Below are 23716 nucleotides of genomic sequence, written 5' to 3' on the forward strand. Positions count from 1 at the left end.
CTAACGGAGGTTCAGTCTGACTCTCTGCTGTTACAAAGTTTAAAAGCACACCCGCATACTTAAACATGACACGGACACGCGCTGACACACCTGACGTGATGTTAACGTGGTGGACTCACCTGAGAGTTTTCTGAGCGGACCTGGACCCGGTGTTTTCATCCTTCCTTTTGTTCCCTCTGGACTCAGTCTGTTCCGCCGCAACGTTTTGAACTCAAAGCCGCCTCCACGCGACCAATTAACGCATTTGGCGCCTGACGTCACGCACCTGTCCCGCTGTGATGCGTTCCAGGAGAGTTGTAAAAACCACAGCCTTCCTACGGCTGAAATGTTTGGAACCTTATTGATCTATGATCGAGTCTTGGAGCTGTTTCCTGCAGGAAATGATGAAGCCGCTGTTCATTTTTATTTTATTTTATTTTTATTCTTGCACCTGTTCAGTCATTTCCTGACACCATGTGAAAGTGCTGGAGGTGGGGGGTGAGGCTGTAGATACAGTAAACAGGTAATTTAATAGACTGAGGATCAGACAGAACCTGACTGGTTCATCTCAGCACAGATTCATATATTATACTGTTTTATTGTTTGATTTTTTCTTCCTCTATGTTCATGTACTTTGTTCATATTCTCAGTTTATTTGCCTTGTACAGTTTTATTTCTCTTTGGTTATTATCATTAGAATTATAAAAAGCTGAGTCCCAGCAGCTACAGGTAACATTAGCACCTGGATCCATCTGAACTTCAGCAGCTGAGAGATGAGAACCTGTGTTAATAATAAAACCTCATCAGTTCATCATTTCCTCCACACTCTGAACTGGTTTCAATTCAGTTCAGTACAATTTTATTTATATAGTGCCGAATCACAACAAAAATCATTTCAAGGCACTTTTCATAAAGAGCAGGTCTAGACCGTACTCTTTAAAATAGGTATTTACAGAGAGAGACCCAACAGTTCCCACCATGAGCAGCACTGGGAGACAGAAACTTCCTTTAACAGGCAGAAACCTCGAGCAGAAGAACATAGCATAAGACAGATTCCATGTAAACAAAAATGTAAAGTGATACCAATAATACAGTAATAGTAATGATAATAGTAATAATTGCAAAAGTAGCAATAAAAATAACAGCAGTGTAAGTAATTTCTATTTATAGCAGCAGGTGTTGAGTGGAGTTGTAGGAGCAGCAGGAGACTTGTCATCATAGATCAGACTCTACAGCTCCAGAGGCAGAAATACCTGCAGAAAGAGACAGAAGAGGAGAGAGAGACGGAAGAGCACAATACTACAAGAAAGAGATAGTGATACAGTAAGATACTGAGTTAGTAATATGTATTTATGGGATATGAATCCATACTGTGGAGAGAGAGACAGAGAAGCTCAGTGCATCATGGGAGATCTCCCGGCAGTCTAGGCCTATAGCAGCATAACTAAGGGATGGTTCAAGCCTGAGCCAACCCTAACTATAAGCTTTATCAAAGAGGAAAGTTTGAAGCCGACTCTAAAAACTGAAATGGACAAATATAATGGTCTGTGAAGTTGAAAACAGTTAAAGCTGAAAGACTTCACATGTTCAAACTGAGTCTGAATATGAAGGACAGTTTGTTTTCTTACGTTAGCATCAACAGTGATGTCATCATACTGTTTCCTGTGGGCGGAGTTAAGAAGTTCAGGTGGAGTAGTAAATATAATATTACTGTGTGTGTGTGTGTGTTTCTGATGCAGCTGATCAACACCATCAGGACGATACAGCTGCAGAATAAAGACGACCAGGAGAGGAGGAGGAGATGATGGAGGAGGAGATGATGGACTTGGAGGAGATAAAGGAGGAGGAAGGAGGAGGAGGTGATGTCTATCCACTTCCTGTCTGTCAATCTTCAACACGAGCCAGAATCTCTGTAGACTAATAATTTGTCAACAGTATGCAAAGAGTGATGTGCCTTTAAAACAAAGAGTACAGCAATAAGCTGGTTTTAAATAAGTATTATGTGGAAATGGTATTATCAGTATTTACTGTTCAAAGAAAACATGATATGTGTGTTAAAAGCCACTATGTGTGAGAAGACATATAATTTTTAATATGAAACAAGGAAGAGTAAAGAAATAACGTTGTAAAAATAAAAGGTGACTTAGTTTTAAAAAAAAAAAAATACTATCAGGACAGGCCAGAACATAATGGTGTAAAGCAGAGAGAGAAAAGGCCAGAGGAGGACAGGGCCTGCCCTGGCATGACCCTGTAAGCTGGAGCACAGCTGGTAGAAAAGCCTGGGTGTTTCCAGAAGACAGTGGCCTTGGAGATAAGAGCCCAGGTGTCTCCTGGGAACAGTGACCTAGGAGATAAGAGTGTATTTTTTGAGGAGCCCCAAGATAGACATCTAAACGAACCAATGTTTTAAAGGTGTAAATTTGACAGGTCAATACAATGACCAGAGAGGTGTGGAAAGCCACAGCCAAAACTGTATAAAAAAGGGACAAGAGTCAGTACAATTTGGAGCATTTCTGGTGTATCATGTATGCGCTGTGAACTGTTCCCGGGTTTCTTTGTTGACAAAGTCTGCTGCCTTGGACACTGCCGTCTCCTGATAATTTTTGGATGCCTGAATCAGATTTTTACTGATATTTTCTAATAATTAAAATCATTTCTGTGTAAACTCTGAAAAACAAAACATTCACAGTAAAAATGTCACAGTCAACTTTTCCAAAAACAGATTTATTACTGAACATTCCAACATCACAAAGAAGCTTGATACAAAAATAAAATACAAATGAAAAGAACAAAAAGAAAAGATGATCACTACACATAAAAACGTTTTTTCCTGGAAGCCATTTGTAAAAATAAGAAATAAAATCCTGTGTGTGTGTGTGTGTGTGTGTGAGACCTGAAGCTCTGCTTAACTGCATGCTTATTGGCCAAAACAGCCATCAATCAACTGACACTGATGACATCAGCACCAACACATTTCAACAAAAACAAACTGAGCTCAGATTATTTTTCTACTTCAACGTTTTAAACTTTAACGTTTTATATTTAAATGGCTCCGACTGTTTCCTGTTGATGGACAAAGAAAAACAAACTGCTTCACTTTAATATTCAAAAAAAAAATCTGTTGCCTGTACTGCAGTGACCTTTGACCCCAGGATTTCAGTATCAAACTTTCTGCAGGTTTTAGTTTGTAGTTTAATATTGTTACAAACAAACTTCTGCTTTTCAAACTTCAAACAGTAAAATATCATTTCAACATGTGAGAACTCAGATTACATTAGTAACCACCACCCAGCATGACTCAGTCCCAGATCCTGGACGAATATTTAGAAATTTACAGAAACAACGTCCAAACATTTCACAACAAGTGATGTCAAAGAAACCGGGCATGCTGGGGAAAAAAGAAACTCACAGTGACTCAAACAAAAAATTCCCAAAACTGTCTCAAAACTCTTCGGCTCAAGTGACAAAAAAAAAAAACATTTGACTTGTTTGTTTCAGAGAAACTCAAGAACCGACACACCCACCCCCCACCCCCCCACCCCCACTCTACTTGTGTCCCTTGCTGGTCTTGAAGGACACCTGCAGGACCTTGTCTCCCAGTCGGTATCCGTTCAGGCTGTGGATCGCCATGGCAGCCTCCTCGTAGTTCGTCATGGTGACGAAGCCAAAGCCTTTGCACTTGTTGGTGTTGAAATCTCGGATCACCTTCACGTTGACGACAGCACCAAATGGCCCAAACATCTGCCACAGGATGGCCTCGTCTGCATCCTGACCCAGGTTATAGATGAAGATGCACCAACCAGAGGATGAGTTCCCTGAAACCCCGCCCCCACTGCTCATATGATCCACGCTCATCGGAGAAAACCTGGAACCCAACAGGAAGCAAGGATAAAAAAAAAGGAAGTAAAAGGCAAGAAACAGGAAGAACAACATCCAATTTAAAATTGTTTTCAGTTTATGTCCAAAGAGAAAAACTTAGGCCAAAAAGATTTCATCTCTGAAATAAATCTAACGCCTGTATTCATCACACACACTAATTATTGATATTTTAGTTTCTCTCCTCAACTGTAAACATGTACTGAATTATTGTTAAAGGAGAATCAATTCTTGTGTTTTACCTTCGCAGTTAATATTTAATATTGAAACCAGGCCTGATCCTGCCTGGTCACATTACCCGGTAACAATCATTCAATCCATTTATTTATTTGTTTGTTTACACCTTCACTTTAGGATTATCAAAACAGGCCACAATGATGGTTAATGATTTACTACGGTTATTTAAAGGGGAACATTAATTTAAAATCCTTTAAACTATAATCTAAAATAACCTAAATAACAAACCGTGTGAATCTACATAGTCATTGACAGGAAACCAAAACTGTAAATCACAGATAACATGACGGGGAAAAACATGTTAATCGTATAAATCTACTGTTACAGGTGGAAGTCACTGAGAGCCAGGGTTAACCAATCAGACAACAAAGTAATCTATTACATCACTCTTATTGTGAGAGTACCTGAACCTCTGCGCCTGGTGATGGACAGGTCCTCCAAAGCGCCGTGATTGGCCATGGTACATCTGTGACATCATCTGGGAGTTCCTGGCCTGATTGGGGTTAGCGGCGAACTTCACCGTGATTGGCTCAGAGCTGCCGGGGGGCGTGTGCCCGTTCAGGTGTTTGACGGCATCTTCAGCCTCAGCTCGTTTATCAAACCGGATAAAGGCCACGCCTCGAGACAGACCTGAGCAGCCAATCAGAGCAAAGAGAGTCAGGACGAGAGGCTACGCCGGTCACCTGATCACCTGACTGCGGCACTGACCTGATGCCTGGTCCACCAGCACTCTGGAGTTGATGATGCGTCCGTAGCGAGCGAACATGTCCTCGAGCTCAGGCTGACTCAGCGTCCTCGGCAAACCGCTGATGTACAGATTAGCATCTTTGATCATGTCTGAACTCGGCCGTGCATACGACACCTGCAGGAGGCGACAGGAAGTGTTTCAGTCCATCGTCTTCACCACCACAAAGATTTAAAATCAAACAACCACTGAACAAAATAAAATGTACAGTTACATCAGTTTTATAATAAAATCCAGACAGATTTTAAATAAGTTTAAATATTCAATAAAAAAAACATTTATCCAGATTGGTCCCAAATAAAATTAAAGAAAAAGACAAAATGAAAGCATCCAAACAGGCTCAGATCATTGGGCATTTTTGTAAAAATAAAAGCATTGATTTCTAAAAATAAAAGTTCGGCACATTGAAACACTGAACTGAAGAAACTCACAGATTCAGTGTGGACATGTGTCGACGATGAAAACATGATTTAAAAGAGTAAAAATAAAAAAACATGACAGCAGAGTTTTAAAAATACCTTCATCCGTCAGACAGTTTGCAGGAGAAAGCGACCTCTACTGTCCAGGGAACATAACACATCTATCAGTTGAGACAGGAAAATCAAAGAGCACCTGTAGCACTTTACCTTGATAGTTTTAGACTGTAGCCTCAGGCCATTGAGGGTACTGATAGCCCTCTCTGCATCATTAGGGTTAACAAAGTTAACAAAGCCGTAACCTAAACTGTGGCCTAGAGAAACACAAAGGAAAACAACAAAATAAAATAACAAACTGTCTGTGGTACAGCTGCCACACATTCTGGACAGAAAGAAACATACGAAGGTCACATCTGAACACAGACCATCAAATCTACAGCAGAAACATCTTAACAGTGTTTGAAAAGAGAGAACGTTTCACTCTGAATAAACCCTGAAAAAATCAGGTCCAATCAATTTTTATCTGAACAAGTCAGAAGCTACAACGACGACGACCACCCCCCCACCCCCCCGACACCACAGCAGAGCCAGTCTATAACCTGACAGAGGTCTCGCTCTGCTCCGTTTTCTTTGGCCGACAGTTTAAAAGTTGTTTAAAGAGTCGCTTATATTCTGATCTGAGATCTGGACTCTGTGTTTGTGATTGGTCATTTCTGAAGGTATCACAGATTTCAAATCTCAGACGACAGTTTTAAGGATTTGTTCAGAACTACACGTTCATACATTCATTATCAAAATTTTACAAACATTGTCAAGCCAGCCTGAAAAATAAAATAAAACAAGTGAAAAGAGAATTTAAAACGTGTACATTAAAAATAATTTAAAATCTTAAAAACAAAGTTAATCAAAGGTTGGGCAATACGATAAACAATACGTCATTAATATCTCTGCTTTTATCAGACCACTGTCAGCAGGGTCATTTTAATTAATGCATCTGTTTAACAATGTGAGAAATGTAAACTTATATTGACTGTGAGTATTGATCCGTATCACCCAGCCCTGATTTGTTCAGTTACCATCAGATACCTGTTAAACAGTCAGACTGTCGTCAATAAACCTGATGTGAAAAATAAAAAACAACAACAACAGTGCAGAAAAGAAAAATATTCAGATACTGTTCAGAGAAAAACCACAGAATCATCCTTTAAAAAAAACCATTAGACTTCATTAAAACAAAAAACAAAGTCTTTAAAGAAACAGAAACAAAAATCGGCTGATCAGAAAACACACCCGAAAAATTCAAAAAGAAAAAACTTCAGAAAAAAAATGCTGCTGGAAAAAGATGAAGTACAAAGGAAACTGCAGGTACTACTAGTACTACTGATAATACAGCTGCTGTCAGTCCTTCTCAGTCACAGTACTTCTACTCAGACTGGAGCTACCTCTGAAGTACTGTGGTATTTATACTAACTAACCTCAGGAACAGACAGTAGTACTACAATAGCAGTACTGATACACAGTAGTACTGAGGTCTGATACTCAGCTGTGGAGTGTCTGATGCGCTGCAGGTTTGTAGTACAAGTAGTCAGCAGCATCAGCACAGCAGTGTAGTACTGCAGTAGCAGTACTGCGATAGTGCTGCGATAGTACTGCAGTAGTACTGTGTGGGGAGTTACCTGCTACTTTATCCCTGATGAGTTTGGCGGACTCGACATCACCGACACTGCTGAACAGACTCCGCAGCTCGTCCTGACTCATGCTCTGCGGCAGGTAGTTGACGATCAGGTTCGTCCGAGCGTCTTCGTCCTCCATCATCTGATCACTGAAGCCGTTATCATACAGCTCCTGAGGACACACGCACCTTTATGACATCAGCAGATCACTGACAGACTGACAACAAACTCAATGAAAACAGAGCACTCACCTTTCCAGCGGATCCTTTGGCGGTGTGCTGACTGTCTCTGATGTCACTCTGAGACGTCTGAACCTCACACACCTGAAACAACAGGTGTATTAGAACAGCACCTTCCAACAATCAGACAAAATAAACGTTCACAAAGAAACAAAAAGCAACAAAAAACATGAAACTGATTTAAAGACAAATAAATCTGATTACACAGCTACAAACAAAAAATAAAACAACAGTTCTCAGCCCAGCTGACAGGTCTCAGACCAGCTCACAGGTCTGGAACTCTTCAGCATGGAACTGAACCAACAGAAAAATTGCAGAGCCACATTCTGTTGTTGCTTTTGTTGATCTCTGGTGGTGCTGATTCACCGTGGGCGGGGCCTCCCAGTGAAGCAGGTTAAAACTGTAATGACTGAACTGATGGACTCAGACAACCTGCAGTAACCCTGTGGCTGCTCCATGACTCACCTTCAGGTACCTGATGTGTCCTCTTCTCAGCGCCATGGAGACGATTCAGGTGGTTCACTGGGTCTGAAAGAAACCAGCTTCATGTTATTGATCAGTGATCAGCAGTGATCGGTCAGGACTAACTCTCCTGACAGTAAACAACCACAGATCTGAGCCTCGAGACCAGGTCTAAACAGAGACCACAGAACCTGACACTCTGAAGCTGTGAGATGTTGATCTCAAGAACCTGAACTTGATTCTGAGTTTCATGGGAAGTATCATATGAGACCTTTGGGAGGACTCAGTGGGTCCATGTGAGGCAGGTGAAAAGGGTCCAAACAGGATGAAATGAATGGTTAAATAATGATCTCCATCTCTCTGGTACAAGCAGGTCTGACCTCAACATTAAGGTTATGGTCTGGATTTGAGGCCTGGTCTAGATTACTTAAGAGTCAGTTTTACAGAAGAGGAGAGAGAACCAGGACTTCCTCAGTTTAACTAAACGATCTTTGATCGGGTTTCTGTACAAAACAACAACCTGAGACTCAGACAGACGTTGAACTGAACGTTGTCTCTGTAGAGACTCTGTAACAGAAACAAACAAAAGCAGAAAACCTCCAGAGGAAACACACGGAGTCTGAATGAAGGTTAATGTCACTGTTAGTAGCTGTTTGTTAAAGCTAACCTCCACCGTATTCCCAGGTTAAAACTTGACTACTCTTCACACATATCAACAATCACCTTTACTGACAGGTAACTGCAGGTAAACTGTTTGTACTTTGACCAGATGTCCCGGCAGGTGAACTGTTTCTTACATGACGCTGAAATAATTCAAGATATTAATGTGCTAACACCAAGCTAACACCGTGCTAACACCAAGCTAGCTTTAGCCGCATGTTAGCCTCGCGGCATCACAAAGATGGTATCCAGCTAACAGCGCGTGCCAATTTAGCTAACAGACCTCATACCTCTTACCTGTGAGTGTGGCGGACAAATGACTCCGTCTGAACTCTGGCTTATGACAACCCGCGGACGGATGTTGTGCTGAAATTACCACACCAGCTTTAAAACGGCAGATAAGCTCTTAGCTGTTAGCCGCTCCCCGCTCCACACAAAGAAACCAATTCACGCTGAGTGAAGGATCGCGAGACCACAGATCTTCTTTTTCCATATGATTAGAAATTGATAATCAATTGATTATCGCCACCTGCTGGGCTAACAGAGAAACACACGGTCTGTATTTATACCACCGCTACTATTTATACTACTGTTATTGTGTATTTGTAGTACTGTCACTGTGTGTTTATACTACTGTTACTGTTACCATGTATTTATACCGCCTTTTAACGGGACAGAATCTTGTGATTAAATTTAACATCTGAACTGAAATGATGAAAAAAGAACAAGACTCTTATTTTGATAACACTCTTATTTGCTTTTTAATTTTTCCAGAAAACTATGTGAAGATCAACATTAACAGAAATTATTCAGGTCAGTGAACACCTCACAGTTCATCAGTACTAACAAAATAGTCAGTAAATGCTGCACAGTTCATCAGTACAAACAGAAAGGTCAGTGAATGCCTCACAGAAACAGGTCAGGAGGAAGACGTGGATTGAACCTGTGGAAACACCTGGTCTCACCTGGTTTATCACACCTGCAGAAAGAGGAAACTAAATCCCTTTAGTTTCATGTTTTATCTTATAAATCCATCAGTTTACCCATGAACAGATTTTTATTAATGGATTCAGATGAAGATAAGTCACTGCATCAGTTTAAGGGATACATTTTTACCATAAAAACGCTTAAATTCTAAAAACAATTAATCACAAATATCTTAATACAGTATAATCCATTAAGGGTTAGAGTACCTGAAACCTGAGGCTCCAGATGAGGTGTAAATCAATTTACTTTTATCCATTAAAATCCCTTAAACTGCAGAAAACCCCTTTATATACCTTAAAATATTACAACTTTTAAGATATTAAATTTTGTTTTAAATATCTTAGAAATTACATTAACATGCTTCTTATTATTTATTTGTTTTCATTACTGAAACCCTGCAGATGATCCATTCAAATCCCTTAATAATTAATGGGTAAATTAATGGAAGTTTAAGGTAAAATGTTTTGTAGTGATTTAAGATGTAGACTTTAAAAGAGCCTAAATTTTTTTATTGATAAGGTGGAAATTTAAGGATGGCTTTCTTCATGCTATGTTGTAAGATGTGTTGCTATGTTTAAGGGTTTTTTAAAAAGTTTGAAACTGTGATGATAATTCATTAAAAAAAAACAAGTTTTGAGTGAAACATTTAAGGTCTTTTTAAAGTCCTTAAACTCAACTCCTCCATGTTTCTCTTCACCTCTCAACATAAAGAACAAACCACTTTATTGCACTGACACCAACATTAGTGTTGGCGTGAACAGACCTGTTGTGTTTGTCTGAATTTCTTCATGTTCGGTGCATTTACTTTCTGTAGTTTTTTTTTTTTTTTTTAATCCTCTGATGTTTGTTGTTCAGCCTCACAGGAAGTCCAGTTTCTTCACTAACAGAGTTTAAAAAAAAAAAAAAAAAAGATCCTGAAACAGTGTCAACACTTCAGTCTCTGTCAAAGCGGCCATTTTAAACAGTCTGAGAAGGAAACTCCAAAAAATAATATTTTTTATATAAAAAAGAAAAAAAGTCAAAGCAACAGAATCAGGATCAACCACCTGCTTTGATTCAACAGAAACCTCATTTAAATGTATTAATTACCAAATATATAAAAATCTGGAAAAAAATACCGGTGGATTATTTGAGGACATTTACTTCTAAATGTGTAATATTCTTTATTTGAACCATGACAGTAACGTTACATAATTAACACACAGTTTTGTCGCTGCCTTGTGAAAATATGAATGACTGGAGCAGTTCACCCTCTTGTGGCTAAAATTAATATTACAGTTAGAAACAGTTGCCTTTTATGGCTTAATTACATTAATGTTTGACCTAAGGTGTAAGGTTTACCCTGGTTTCTAATGGATAGTACAATGTCTAATAGTTCTAACAATAATATTGATCATTATCAGTAATAACAGAGTATTAGTAGTGGATTACCTCAATAGGTTTTCTGATGTTTCTGTTTTCTGTGGTCAACTCTTTTTAAAATAAAAATGTAATTTATTAAATTCTAATTTATTTTTTGCCTAAGCTGATTAAAATGGCCACTGTGCACAGAGCATCATGTGACCTGTACAGAAAACATCACCTCCTCTGATTGGTCAGTCTGCTGTGGAGGGGCCGGACTTTGGACAGGACTTTGTGAGGCGGGTCCGTCATGGTCATCACGCACTTCGTATTGGCAGGGAGTGGTGTTGCCGGGGCAACAGTGGGTAAGAGGGTGGACGGGGCTCCTGTTGTCATTGTCATCGTGGTCGTGGTTGTTGTTGTTGTCATTGTTGTTGTTGCCATTGTCATCCCTGTCACAGTAACAGGAGTCGGGTTGTTTGTACCTGTGGCAACAGGTTTGGCCAGGGTGGTCTGGATCTCGGCCCTCCTAGCCAGAGCCGTCCTAAGCTTCTCCCTCATCTGTTCAATCTGGTCCTGCAGCTCCTGCAGCTCGCCGGGCTGGGGCGGAGCCACTGTGGCAGGAGATGGGGCTACTGAAGCTGCAGGAGGAGGAGCTACAGCTGCAGGAGGAGGAGCAGAGGTATTGGGTCGCACAGAGGAGGAGGAAGATGAGGATGAGGATGAGGAGGGGAGGGAGAGCACCAGACTGGCAAATGAAGCTGCTGGTCCTCCGTTCTCACACAGTCCGCTGTTTGGCCCCACCCTCGGCTTGGCTAGCCCCTCCCCCTCACCTTTAACAACCCCTCCCTTGGTGTCGGAGGCAGCGATGCGGGCAAGCAGACGGCGGGTGTTGAGGGTCTCTAGGTTGAAGTGAACTCGTTTGAAGTCTCTGGCGTCCTTCATGGTGGCGGCAGTGTCTTTACTAGTCTCATTGTTCCACTTGGCAGAGGCTCCGGGGGCAGGGGGGCCAGGCGACTTCTGCAGGTTACAGCTGAACACAAACAGAGAAACAAGATGGTCGGCCAACGTGTCCTTATTTACCTATACCTATGTGTGATGTGGTCAAAAGCCTCAGAGTGAGCAAGTAAGTGACTCTTGAGTTGAGACTGTTCCATCAGTTTCTAGATGAACTTTGATCATAATCAGTCTCATATCAGGAAAATAAATAAATTCTGTTTTCAATGTAGATAGAAAAATAAGTCTTCTGTCCTGTTGTCTGTTATTGTCTCTTATGACAACTTCAGGGACAATACCTATCTGAGCCACGTTGTGAAGGAGGCCAGCGTCCCACAGACCCTGATTATCTTTGACTGGCAGGGCCTCTGTATGACCAGGTCTACTCAAAACCCCAAGGCCCCTCTACCCCCCCATCACTGTAAGCCTGAAACATTTCCCAGAGATTTAAAGGAAAAACTCTCTTGTTTCTTGTGCAGTAAATATGATAAAAATGAAATATGATCTTGTACCACTGACTGTCAAGTCTGATGTGACTAAATTAATGTACTGGACTGGACTGGACTGGACAGGATAGGACTGGACTATGATCTGTGTTGAATTCACAGGTTTTTCGTTTTGTCAGTAAGAGTAATCATTATAATCAGACAGAAGGATGATGGAGTTACAGACCTTTTCTCTTTCTCAGCTCTCTGCCTCTTCACGTCTTCATACGTCATGTTCAGAGCTCGATGGATTTTCTATCAAATAGAACAACAGTCAGTGAACCTCAGAACCTCGTCAGCCTGTCTGTTCAACACCCCAACACTTCTGGAGCTCTGGTTGGTTTGTTAAGATTTACTGAACAGTTTAGTGATGGGTCAGTTTCTTAAGTTGTAAGTATGACCTACCCCAGCTGTGTACCACTGAATTACCAGATTGCTGAATGGAGTCTGGTGTTGTCCTTAGTTTAAACCAAATTAATACCACCTGTGTTTATCTCATAATATGAATCTGTAGTGAACATAAACACACACTCACCTGGGAGGTGTGCAGCCAGTATTTGAGGTTCTGTCGGCGGCGGATGTGTGGCAGGACGAGTCGGTAGAAACCATGTTCACCTGCAAGAGTCAGCAAAGCTCCGCCCACTCCAAAACACAACAACACAAAGAGGCCTGAGAAGTGGCTGATCCCCATCTGAAGAGTCTGAGAGAACCAGAAACATTTAGTTAACAAAGCAAACAGCGAAGGTCAAAACACCTGTAGAATAAACTAAATCTGTTGTTGAGTCCTGATGTTAACAGCAGGGAAATCACTTGGACTGTGAGAGCTCACTGCTCTATATCCTCTGTATTAACAAGATGTCTTGTCCATATTTTGATTAGATTTTTACTTGTTATACTCAGACATTTGGAGGCCATATTTTACTTCCTATTGTTCATCAAAGAGGGAAAATTCATCAGTATTTCTGTTAATATTCTGTCACACAGACACATGTGGTGATAGTTATGTATAGTGTGTATAGTCTATATAACTAATGTAGACTGACCTCAGTGACAGCGAACACTCGGTTCCCACAGGGAACCACTTTGTACCACTTGTCGTGCAACAGGTCCATGTAACCATCTGATTTATATCTGCTGATGAACTCGGAGATGTTGGATGTCAGAGGAGAGTTCTGAGGCAGGCCGATACCATAACCTGGAAACAATTATCAATAGTCAATAAACAACAGGCTGAAAACAATACATCAGATGTTAAACAATTTAATTCAAGACGAAAACAAGTCAGACTGACAGAACAAAAATGACGTAAAGGTCAGAGGTCAGAAGGCTTGAATCAGATACAACACAGGAACAGTCCAACATTTAGATTTGCTACCACAAAATAAGATGTGCTAAAATAAGCCCCCCCGATCAATACCATAAGGTATTAGGGTTAGGGTTAGGGTATTGATTGCATTTAGTGCCCGGTATCTGTTGGTTGTTTTTCTGAGTCTCTGCAGGACGAAACAGATAAGTGTGAATCTTTAAATTCTCATCTGGTTAAGATGTTTTCAATGATGAAACTTCATGAAACATGCTTCAATAAATATAAATGTTCAAAACTGAAAGACAATCCCAGAAACACACAAAGACATGTTTGTACTTCTCTACTTGTGAGGACACTAACTGACAAAATGGATTCCCAAAGCCCCCTTAAATAAACCTGAACCTCAACCTCAACCTGAACCTGAACCCTGAAAACAGATCTGACCCCTCAAACACAGAGTAAGGTACTGTAAAAATGTCCCCACTGTCTAAAAATGTCCAAACATCTAAACCTCACAACAACAGAAGTTCAGTGGTATAAACACACTCCATTACCTTCAATGGCGAATGGTTTCCCAACAGTCGCAAGTTTACAGTCGGCATCAATGGAAACTTCGTAGTCCAGCAGAGCTTTGTCCATGATGAAGGCGTCGAGCTGAGGAGGATCTGTCCTTCAACACAGAGAGACATGGTTTCTACAGAAACTACAACAACCAGCCACACAATCAACTACTGATAGCAACTATTGACCACAACTACAGCAACAACTGTCAGGAACTACAGCAACAACTGTCAGCAACTACAAATACTGGCAATATACAGCAACTAGTGACAGCATCTACAGCACCAACAGAAACTACTGACAGCAACTACTTAAGTCATAAACTGATCTGAGTTCTGTGGCTTCTCAGACAGGCCAAAAGTCTGTTTCCATGGAAACCAAACATAAAAAGATTCTTACCCGCCTCCTGACTGGTTGAGTGCTCACAGAGACGATGTTGTGATTGGGTGAAATTGAGCAGAAAGTTCAGATCTCAGGTCAGCTGTTGACATCAACACAAAGTGTTGCTGACCCTGACCTTGTTTCTGTGAGAGGATTATGGGTGATGGAGTTCAGTAACAGGCACCCTGATGGTGTCTCTGTTCTCCAGCTTCAGACTGGACTCTGAGTTTTTATCCTGTTTCTGTTTCAGTCAGAGTGTCTCATTAACAGCAGCTGAACTCTCTGTGATCAGCTCCTGTTGTCAGTGTATCATAGATATTCAGACAGCTCTCACTGGATCACTGTGATACTGAAGGAAAGTTAAAAACAGGAGGATTCTGAATGAAGTTCTGCAGCCTCTGTTTTCTCTGAGCTTAATTCTGGATGGACATAATGATAATAATGATATCCTCAGAAAGTGAAGTCACACTGAATCAGATCAACATGTGTTTCATGTCTGAGTTCAGATCAGGATTCTGAAGGAGGAGGAGGGTTTCTGATGCCTCTTACATGACGCCCAATGAGTCGATTGTATTTAAAAAACAAAGTCAACAACACTAATTGGTGACATCGCATCTGATCTGGCTGGGTCCAGATCTAAAACCAGATCTAGAACCCCATCTCAAACCAGATCTAGAACCACCAGATGGCGATTGTGCTCTTACTTGAGAGTGGCAACTCCTTCAGGTGTAGTTGGTTCATTGAAGCGTCTCATGTACTCATGCATCTCTGGAAAACTCTTCTTCATGTAATCCTCAGCGCTGCTCTCCCTCACCGTCCCAAAACGAAAACCCCGGGAAGGGTGGTGCAGCTGACACCATCAAAGAAGAGGAGGAGGATAAAGGAAAAAAAAGAATGAAAGGAGAAATTTAACAGAGGTGATTCACAGTCACAGTTATAAGAACATGTGTTCATGTTAAAGGTTCTAGAGACTCTCTGGACAAAACTACTTCTTCTGGTGCTACAAAACCAAAAAATAAAAAACAAACAAGCAAAAGAGTTACAGCATGATAAGAGCAGGATGAAATCACTGTCATAAAGGAGTTTCTAACATGAGTTTCTCTCTGTTCTTTTCTACACCTGAACAAATGTTTTATTAACAACAACCTATTTGAGAACATGACATTACAGTCTTTTTGACCCTGGTTTGATTCCATGGAGACGAGTGGCTACACCTCAACATTTTGTCCAGATAAAGAGATTTATTCTCAGATTTTATTAGGTAACTAATTGAAATGTTTCATGTGTGAAGCAGGGTCTGTCTATGTGCATCATCCATGTTTCTATCTCACTTAAATAATTTAAACTCAGAGGTCTGAGTGAGACCAGGATGTTGGTTGAACCAGATAAGTTATACTAAACTATCCATGCAGATGAAAAGGTCACATAAATCTGCAGAACATAAGATCAACTTTTATTTTGGAACTGTTACTGGACGTGTTGGGGAAACGTTCAGACAATGCCTCAGTGTTTGCTGAGCAGCTGCAGATCAGAGCTGCACTCAGAGTCTCTGCACATTAAAAATAAAAAGCTAATCACACACAGATGGACGTCCAATTAAACCCCCCCCCCCCCCAGCTCCCAGTAGCCCCGGCTGTATAAACACTCACAGACGTGTTTCATGCTTCAATCAGCTGCTGAATTAAAAGTGTAATTAGGGCGAGGCAGGTGATCCACAGAACAAATTTAATCTGCAATTATTTCATGACAGGAAGCAGAAAGAGAATGAATAAAGAGTTTGCAGCTCAGAATCTGTCCTGATGGCTGTTTGTTTCATGTCGTCATCCTCTGTTGTCTTATTTACTGCCTCCTCCACTGTCTGATAAAGACAAAAACACCTAGACAACATTTTTGAATGAAGACCTTTATCATCAGGCAGAAAGCACAGGAACAATGCTACGTTGATCCCAGGGCTGAGGAACTCTAACCCTTACCCTCATGGAAACTGCAAATGTATTTCTACCTGGCTCTATAAGACCTGCTATTGGCTGCTGTTTGATAGTGGTGACATCACAGGTGCCAATGTCCAGCCAATACCAGATGACACTTCAGGCCTTCACCTGATGTCAGGATTCAGATTTGGTTTCTACCGCTGTTTTCACACATGCACTGGAAACCTGAATTTTTCTAGACATTGCCCAGAGAAGCAGCAGCCCAGAGGTTTGGATGTTCTCTGATATTCATGTGAGAAAAACAACTTACAAAACACGAAACTTCTGCTCTGTGTCTCTGGGGAACAGAGACATGAAATCTAAAGAAAATAAAAACATATTTTATTATCTCACCTTGGCATCATGAATCCCTGAGACCTCCTCGAAGGTCTTCTCTCCCACCATGACGGCGGCAAGGTTGGCAGTGTAGCTGGACAGAACCAACAGGCAGAAGATGGCCCACAGGTTCATCAGGAAGCGACCCGTCCAGCACTTTGGTGTCTTGGAGGAGACGGTGCGTCCAAACAGGATGGCATAGCAAAGGTTCAGAGCCGACGAGTACGAGAACACTCTCATCCTGTTGCGTCCGTGAGGCGTCATGCCAAACGGACTCTTCCACTCATAAAGAGTGAGGAAGAGTGCCGTGATGTGTAGCGCCAGGAAGATGCCGACCCACATGGACCAGTGCAGGGGCCACATGAAGGCTCCGATGGGAGCCGCCGTGTCCTTACTGCGCACCAGGATGCCCAAGCTGGTGGAGAAGAAGGGCGAGGTGAAGTCAATCACCCGACTCCGAGCGGAGTTGATACTGAAGGAGGTGACGGCCATGTCTGCCAATCCATTAAGAAGATCCCCCACCAGGCCAGTCCAGCGGCCCCCCTTCCATGCGCCGTACTTCCCATCTCCAACGATGTAAAGGTCGAACTCAAAGCCCAGGTCCTCGGCCAGCTTCTCCAGCAGGTCGATGCAGTATCCATAGCAACACTTACTGTACTGTGCAGGCAGGAAGCTGCCGTTCCCACCAGCCACCTCCCTGAAGTACCTCTGCAGAGTCTCTGAGTTGTTGGTCCCGGCATCCAGGCAGAACTGACCGGCTGGGCAGTTGCCCTCGTCGTCCACGTCCCGCGTGAACACAAAGGGATGTTCCACCAGAGTCACCACCCGGACCCGACTCCCAGCCACCGGCATACCAGCCCTCCAGCGCCCCCTGGTCCTCCCGCCCATCCCCTCTGTCCTGTGCCGAGGTTTGGGTCCCTGCCAGACTCCCTGGTCTTCCACCTGTAGCTGACCCCCCTCCCAGCTGCCCACTGTCACCCAGGTGGGTTGGCCCAGAGCGTCCCGCCGCAGGCTCCAGATGTGGAACCGCTGTGAGGTGAGGACGTGAGACTGGTTCTGGTGGACTCGGATTGGACCCGTCAGACCAGAGAAAGACGTGTTGGACAGAAACCTGCAGGAGCGGAAAAAAAAACAGGTGATGGACAGACCTGCTGGATGTGGGGCTACTGGGTGAGGTGTCAGTTCATTGGTTGATCAATCTGACAAGCCATAACCTGTGATTTATTTGTGATTTTGGGGTTCTAAGTTTTCACATTGCACAGAGCAAATCTGATATATAGCAAAGTTTATTTTATTAGATCTCTAAAATTATAAAGGCAGTATAAACAAACAACATAAAAAATCCTGTCACATTTTTAAACTGTTTTTTTCAGATCAGGTGCTTTTCAGAGGGAAACTTATAAATCTGAGAACTTATTTTCTTTGGCTCTATGAAGTTCTATCTTTAAAACAGTCAACTCATTGAATGCTGTTTCACAGGGATCAGTTCTGTCAGTATATCATTGTTGTCAATTAACAATGATACTCCTTTGGACTGTGTAGATAATACACAGCTGGATATTTCCCATGAAAAAAATGTCTTTTTATCACTTAAAAAATCAAATCTTATCAAAAAGTACTTCTATCAACACCAGAACTCTCTGGTATTCATAATCTGGTGAATGTGGTTGTGAGAACCTGAGATCTGCTCAGGCTCGTATTTCTTTATAAGTGTGAAGTGAATTATCTGTTTTCATTATTACTAGTAGGAATATTACTATTAATATTCCTGTCATCTCTAATATTCTTATTATTACTCTCATTCTCTGTTTTATTTTTTTCTTCATCATGTGAAGCACATTGAAAAGTATTTTATGAACAAAGCTGCTCTCATTAATCTGCTGAGAGAATCAATCAGACAATATTTTTTCTAATAAACAAATCCACTGTGTTCACTACTGAAGGCAGCTTCTGTGTGACAGAAGATATTTGAACACAAACATTTATTCAGCATTTTGTTTTTAATTTAGACACTAAAAGATTTTCACTGACAGATTTGATCTGATGTGAAACTAAGTGTGAATAATTGATCCTGGTGATCATGTGTGACAATTTCTGTGTTTTCATCAATTTGCTTTAATGTGCTGATGTGTCTCAGGACAATGAACATCAGAGCATCAGTTTTATTTTCTGATCATTAACTCTGAGTGTTCGGACTTCACATTAAATCTCCTATGTTTATGTTTCTTTTCACGTTCTTTTGTTCTTTTGTTCTTTTTTTCTTTACAGCAGATAATCCATCCTCTGAGGTTTTTATCTCTCAGTCAGAGTGTAATTTCATTTACTGTGAATGTGTTTGATCTTTTTCTGTCAGGAAACTGAATCTGAATGTAGCTGTTAAACCTTTTATCCTCCTCAGACCCACAGTTCACACAAACACACAGTGTTTCAGCTCTGAGTGTTTCACTTCACAGTGTTTCAGCTCACAGCGTTTCAACTCACAGTGTTTCAGTTCACAGTGTTTCAGCTCTCAGTGTTTCATCTTGCTGTGAGCCGACAAGGCTTTTCTTGACAGAAAAAGATCAAACATATTCACAGTAAATGAAAAATACATTCATATATATATCCAGACAGAGACAGAGACAGAGAAGAGAGAGAGAGAGAGAGAGAGAGAGAGAAACAGAAGCTTCAGGCTCCGTAATAAATCTCCTCATGAATAAAGGTTAAACCTCCAACATGTTTATATTTTCACAGAAAAAAAACAGAACACAGAGAAACTGTATTTATGAATATATATTAATATTAATGTGTGTGTGTGTGTGTGTGTGTGTGTGGTGTGTGTGTGTGTGTGTCTTAACTCCTCCCGTCTCAAAGGTGAGGATGAAGGATTCAGAGTCACCCTGACAGATTTTCCTCCATGTCACTAAAAATACTTTCATAATAATTTACATCAAACAGCTACAGGCTGCAGAAATATTGGAACTCATTTATTTATCATTTGTACAAAAATAAATGAATAAATGTAAATATGATACAGTCTGATTAAATCTGCTAATGAGGACTGATTATAAATTGGTTACTTCTATTAACTGATCAAAACTAACTGATTAAAATCTATTTTTATTAGCAGCACATAAACACTAATCTTCAAGGATTTGGATATGTTTTGGGTCATTACATCCCTGAGAAGAAGGAATTGTAATAAGTGACCTGTGAAACTGAGGAAGCAAGGAGGAGATTTCCCAGAAAACAACAATCTCTGAATCTAGATAAATATATAAATATAATAATATAATAATATATATATTATGTATTATGTATACTATATGAATGTATGATATAAATACAACATTGATATAAAGACAGAAATATAAACTCCTGCTCTCCTGTTTGTTCTCTTGGTAAAATATATTTCAAGTGTTTCAAATACACGTTTGTTGATGAAGAGATGCAAGGCAGTGATAAACCTGGTCTGAACTGGTCTGAACTAAGTCTGTCATTGGTTTGTAACTGCCTGCAGGAACTACAGGACTGAACAGATATTTGTATTTTTGTAATGATTAAACTATTCATTTAGAGCCTACAGAATGTGAGACACAAGTATGTGGAAGAACTGATCTGACCTTCAGAAACAGTCTGACAAAGCTGATGGCAGTGAGTCAGTGTGCATCAGTATTTAACATGTGGAGTCCCACAGGGCAGTATCCTGGATCCTCTACTGTTTTTATCCAAGTAGATTATTTAGAATCTGTTTTTGCTGAAATGTATTTTTATATGAACTTCACATGGAGGGGATCACAGTAAAGCCAGTCTATAGCCTCTTTTACACAGAGATCACGGTATACTGGAGTTATGTCACCTTTGCCTTTTTACACTGAACCACACAAAGCCGGTGTAATGCCGCCCCGCTGTTTGATTTTCTTTTTGTTAGATTTTTCAGAGTCGTAGAATCAGAGATGTGTAACACAGAAGTCTCTGCATCAGTCTGCATCAGCTCTCCCTTTAACACATAATTTCCCCGAGGGAGTCATCCCAAAGGGATCAATAAAGTTTGTCTAACACAGAGATCGATTCAGCTCTGTGACTACTTCCACTCTCAACTTAAAGGTGGGACAACAATGACCCTCCTTCATTCTTTCATACAGAACAGAGAGGCAGAATAATGGAGCACTACTCCTGCCTTGGACAGGCTGTGTAAAAGGGGCTAATCGTGTATGAAGAAGACAGAGAACAGGCTCAGACAGTCTGTTCTCATCTACCATCTATGGAGAACCTTTGTCACATGATGCATTTGCTCTCACTTCCTGCTGTCTGAAGCTGACATTAAACGATGTGACTTACCTGGACAGGTACTGTCCTGATGATGGCACCTCGTGCTTGTTGGGTTTGTCATAGCAGTTCACCATGTTCTGGATGAGGGCCAGGTCTGGTCTCACCATGGTTGCTGCGGCAACTGCCCTGGTGATGAGCTGCAAGGCGTCTCTGACATAAAAGTCAAGCGGTTTCCTGTCCACCTGTCCGTAGGCTAGCAGGCCCAAGGGCAGCCCGATGGCATGCAGTTCGTCAGGGTTGAGCGGCTGACCCAGCACCCAGTGCACCATGGGTAAGGTGAGGCCCAGGTCCTGGGCGCTGCGCAGCACTGCTGCCGCGCACTGTGGATCAGTTCCAAAAAGCAGCACTGATGCCGGCGGGGGCTGCGTCTGTCTGAAGTGTCGGGACAGGAAATCGTGGATCTGAGTGTCGTCGTGGGCCGACCGTGTCAGGTTCAGAAGGGCTCGCAGGTGCCAGGTTACCCCGCTCCCACCATCCCATGATGCATCGCTCCCACCCTCGAGTAGCCGCAGGAGACCTCGAGCTTCCTCCCAGCCCTGACAAAGAACCACCGTACCCTCCCTCCAACCAGACTGCCGCAGAACCGTCAGCAACAGTTCAGACAGACCAGACTCCGGAACCCCCGTCACCATCTGCAGGTGGAACCGGTTCTAGATGGATGGTTAGAACCAGGAGGAGAGCCAGAAGAAGAACAGAGTTAGAACACGTCAGAGGTCAAAGAGAACAGGATAAATGATCAATCAAAGCCCACATAATCAAAAATAAATCCTGCCTGGTGTCTGGAGGTAAAATCTGTCTCTGAGAGCAACGTTCCACCAACCAACAGAACCAACAGAGAACCTTTACCCATGTCTGTTTTTGTGTGTTCAGAGGAGAACATTAAAGGCTTTGTATGTTGGGTTAGGGTTAGGATTAACCCTAAATCCTTAAAAACACCTCAACTCAGTTTCAGATGGTTCATGGTGGAAGAAGAAAATTCTGAATAATAATAAATGTTCTTGTACATTTTGAGTGCAGCTCTGCCACATTAAAACATCAGATTCAAACCCTTAAATCCTTGAATAAGCTGTGAATCAGACAACAGTTTTCACTGATGCAGATTCAGTGAAACACAGAGTTTTATCTTGAGACTGAAAACTGTAGTTTTACCAAACGTCTCTGTGGACGTTTAAGTGAACGAGGCTTCAGGCTGAAAATCATCATCAGAGACACAACAAACTAAAATTCAACAAAGAGATGAAATAAACAGTTTGATTCTTTCATCATGTTGACTGAAGATGAAGGAAATGTTTTGACCCTGCAGTGCAATCAGACGTTTCCTTGTTGTGATGAGAAAACATTTAAATCTTCAAAAAATTCATCCTGGGTTTCCACAGTTTCCAGTTATTGATCTGTTCATTGATACAGTTACTCAGCTCTACGCTGATCAGGAATCTTCTAGTTTGCTCAAACAGTGAAATGAAATGATCATGAAGTTCAGGTGGTTTGACCTCTGACCTCTGTTAAACATCACTAACAGAGACTTTTATAATGTTGTGCTGCTGTGGTGAAGGTTTAGTTAGAGGACCTTTGTTGTCATGGTTACAAGAACCAACACCTGGTTCAGGTAATAGATAGCAGTCTCTTTGTTGCTATAACAACGTCATATGACCTCCTCTGCTCCTGTTACTGATCTCTGAAAGATGATTGGCTGAATGTTTAAGGTCTGATATATGTTTATTTGCTCATTGTAATTTGAAGTATGTGTTTTGATTAATGTCAGTAACCTGAGGGAGTTCGTTTAAAAATGTTGTGAAAAGAGGATGTTGTGGAGATACATGGTTTATAGAGGACAGTGTTGTACCTCTCTATGAAAATGATTGGCTTCCTCCTCCAAGCCTGTTGTCATCAGGTCTGCAGTAGCAGTTTGACCTCTGAAGGTCGTTCAGTGTTTCACATTAAACTGCTGCTCGCTTTCATTCTGCCTGAAAATCACTTGATTCGCTTCACAGAGCCGTTTCCCTCCTGACCAACCGTCAGCTAAACTCCACCTGACACGCAGCTAACAGGCTGCAACACATGAGCTTCTCCTCCGCCACCCACCCCTCCATCCTCCTCCTCCTCCTCCTCCTCCTCCATCAGAGGGAATACATCTGGTTCAGTCTGATCTGATTGGAGGAGAAGTGATGACATCAATCACATCTGACCTGCCCACACAGGTCACCTGTTCCCACCTTCAGGTACGACTCAGAGGAGTGAACCAGCTGGTGGTTGTTCCAGTCATAATAACTACGGCCACTGTCTCTGAACAGACATCACTGTGGGTCATAATAATCTGCTGCAGACGACCTGTGGCCTCGTTCTTTACTGGAGTTCTGTCACTTTATTTCCCTCCTTCTCTTTACGTTACTTTGTTTGACTTCATGGTGAATGCAGCTTTGTCCAGGGGTCCTCAGATGAGTTCAGGTGAGTTTGGGCACCTGATGACCTGTTGGTCTCTGTCTGAATGAGACAGTTTAATTTCAGGTGTCACAGGTTTGAGTCGACATCCTGTTGGTCCTGATCAGAGTTAATCACCTGAAACTGCCGACAATCAACAACAGAAGAGAAAAACATCATGCTGAGATTACTGATCAAAGAGATGCTCTCTCTCTCTCTCTCTCCCTCTCTCTCTGTCTCTCTGTTGTTATGGCGATGCAGGACACGTCCTCCATCACCGTGACAACGCTCTGACAGGCGGATCTTTAAGGATTTAAAGTGTCAAACCTGCGAGAAG

General features: G+C 41.7%; 2 protein-coding genes and 1 long non-coding RNA gene across 4 annotated transcripts; 1 reads left to right on the forward strand and 2 right to left on the reverse strand.

Annotated features, from left to right (window-relative positions):
* Positions 1 to 2682: 2682 nt before the first annotated feature.
* LOC108874011 (ELAV-like protein 1) lies at positions 2683 to 8754 on the reverse strand. 2 transcript variants are annotated; one of them, XM_018662354.2, is made up of 8 exons: positions 8585 to 8754; positions 7631 to 7693; positions 7178 to 7249; positions 6930 to 7098; positions 5464 to 5567; positions 4801 to 4954; positions 4497 to 4722; positions 2683 to 3844 (listed from the first exon to the last, which is right to left on the reverse strand). In XM_018662354.2, exons 2-8 carry the CDS (start codon positions 7664 to 7666, stop codon positions 3526 to 3528), a joined length of 1080 nt encoding a protein of 359 aa, XP_018517870.1. In that variant the 5' UTR covers positions 7667 to 7693; positions 8585 to 8754; the 3' UTR covers positions 2683 to 3525. The 2 variants fall into 2 exon arrangements, with proteins under 2 accessions (XP_018517870.1, XP_018517880.1); XM_018662364.2 differs by lacking the exons at positions 5464 to 5567; positions 7178 to 7249; positions 7631 to 7693; positions 8585 to 8754 and having other exon boundaries at positions 6930 to 7075.
* A 285-nt stretch (positions 8755 to 9039) lies between these two features.
* Positions 9040 to 21646, reverse strand: grin3bb (glutamate receptor, ionotropic, N-methyl-D-aspartate 3Bb). Its single transcript, XM_018662334.2, has 8 exons — positions 20971 to 21646; positions 16669 to 17761; positions 15049 to 15194; positions 13957 to 14072; positions 13140 to 13291; positions 12632 to 12796; positions 12284 to 12351; positions 9040 to 11648 (listed from the first exon to the last, which is right to left on the reverse strand). The coding sequence occupies exons 1-8, from the start codon at positions 21591 to 21593 to the stop codon at positions 10853 to 10855; spliced, it is 3159 nt and encodes a 1052-aa protein (XP_018517850.2). The 5' UTR covers positions 21594 to 21646; the 3' UTR covers positions 9040 to 10852.
* LOC127142252 (uncharacterized) lies at positions 11624 to 12423 on the forward strand. Its single transcript, XR_007812736.1, has 3 exons — positions 11624 to 11741; positions 11902 to 12032; positions 12300 to 12423. It is a non-coding gene; the product is annotated as an uncharacterized LOC127142252 (long non-coding RNA).
* Positions 21647 to 23716: the final 2070 nt, after the last annotated feature.

Source organism: Lates calcarifer, unplaced genomic scaffold (assembly GCF_001640805.2).
Source record: "Lates calcarifer isolate ASB-BC8 unplaced genomic scaffold, TLL_Latcal_v3 scaffold_36_77, whole genome shotgun sequence".
NCBI classification, from domain to species: Eukaryota; Metazoa; Chordata; class Actinopteri; family Centropomidae; genus Lates; species Lates calcarifer.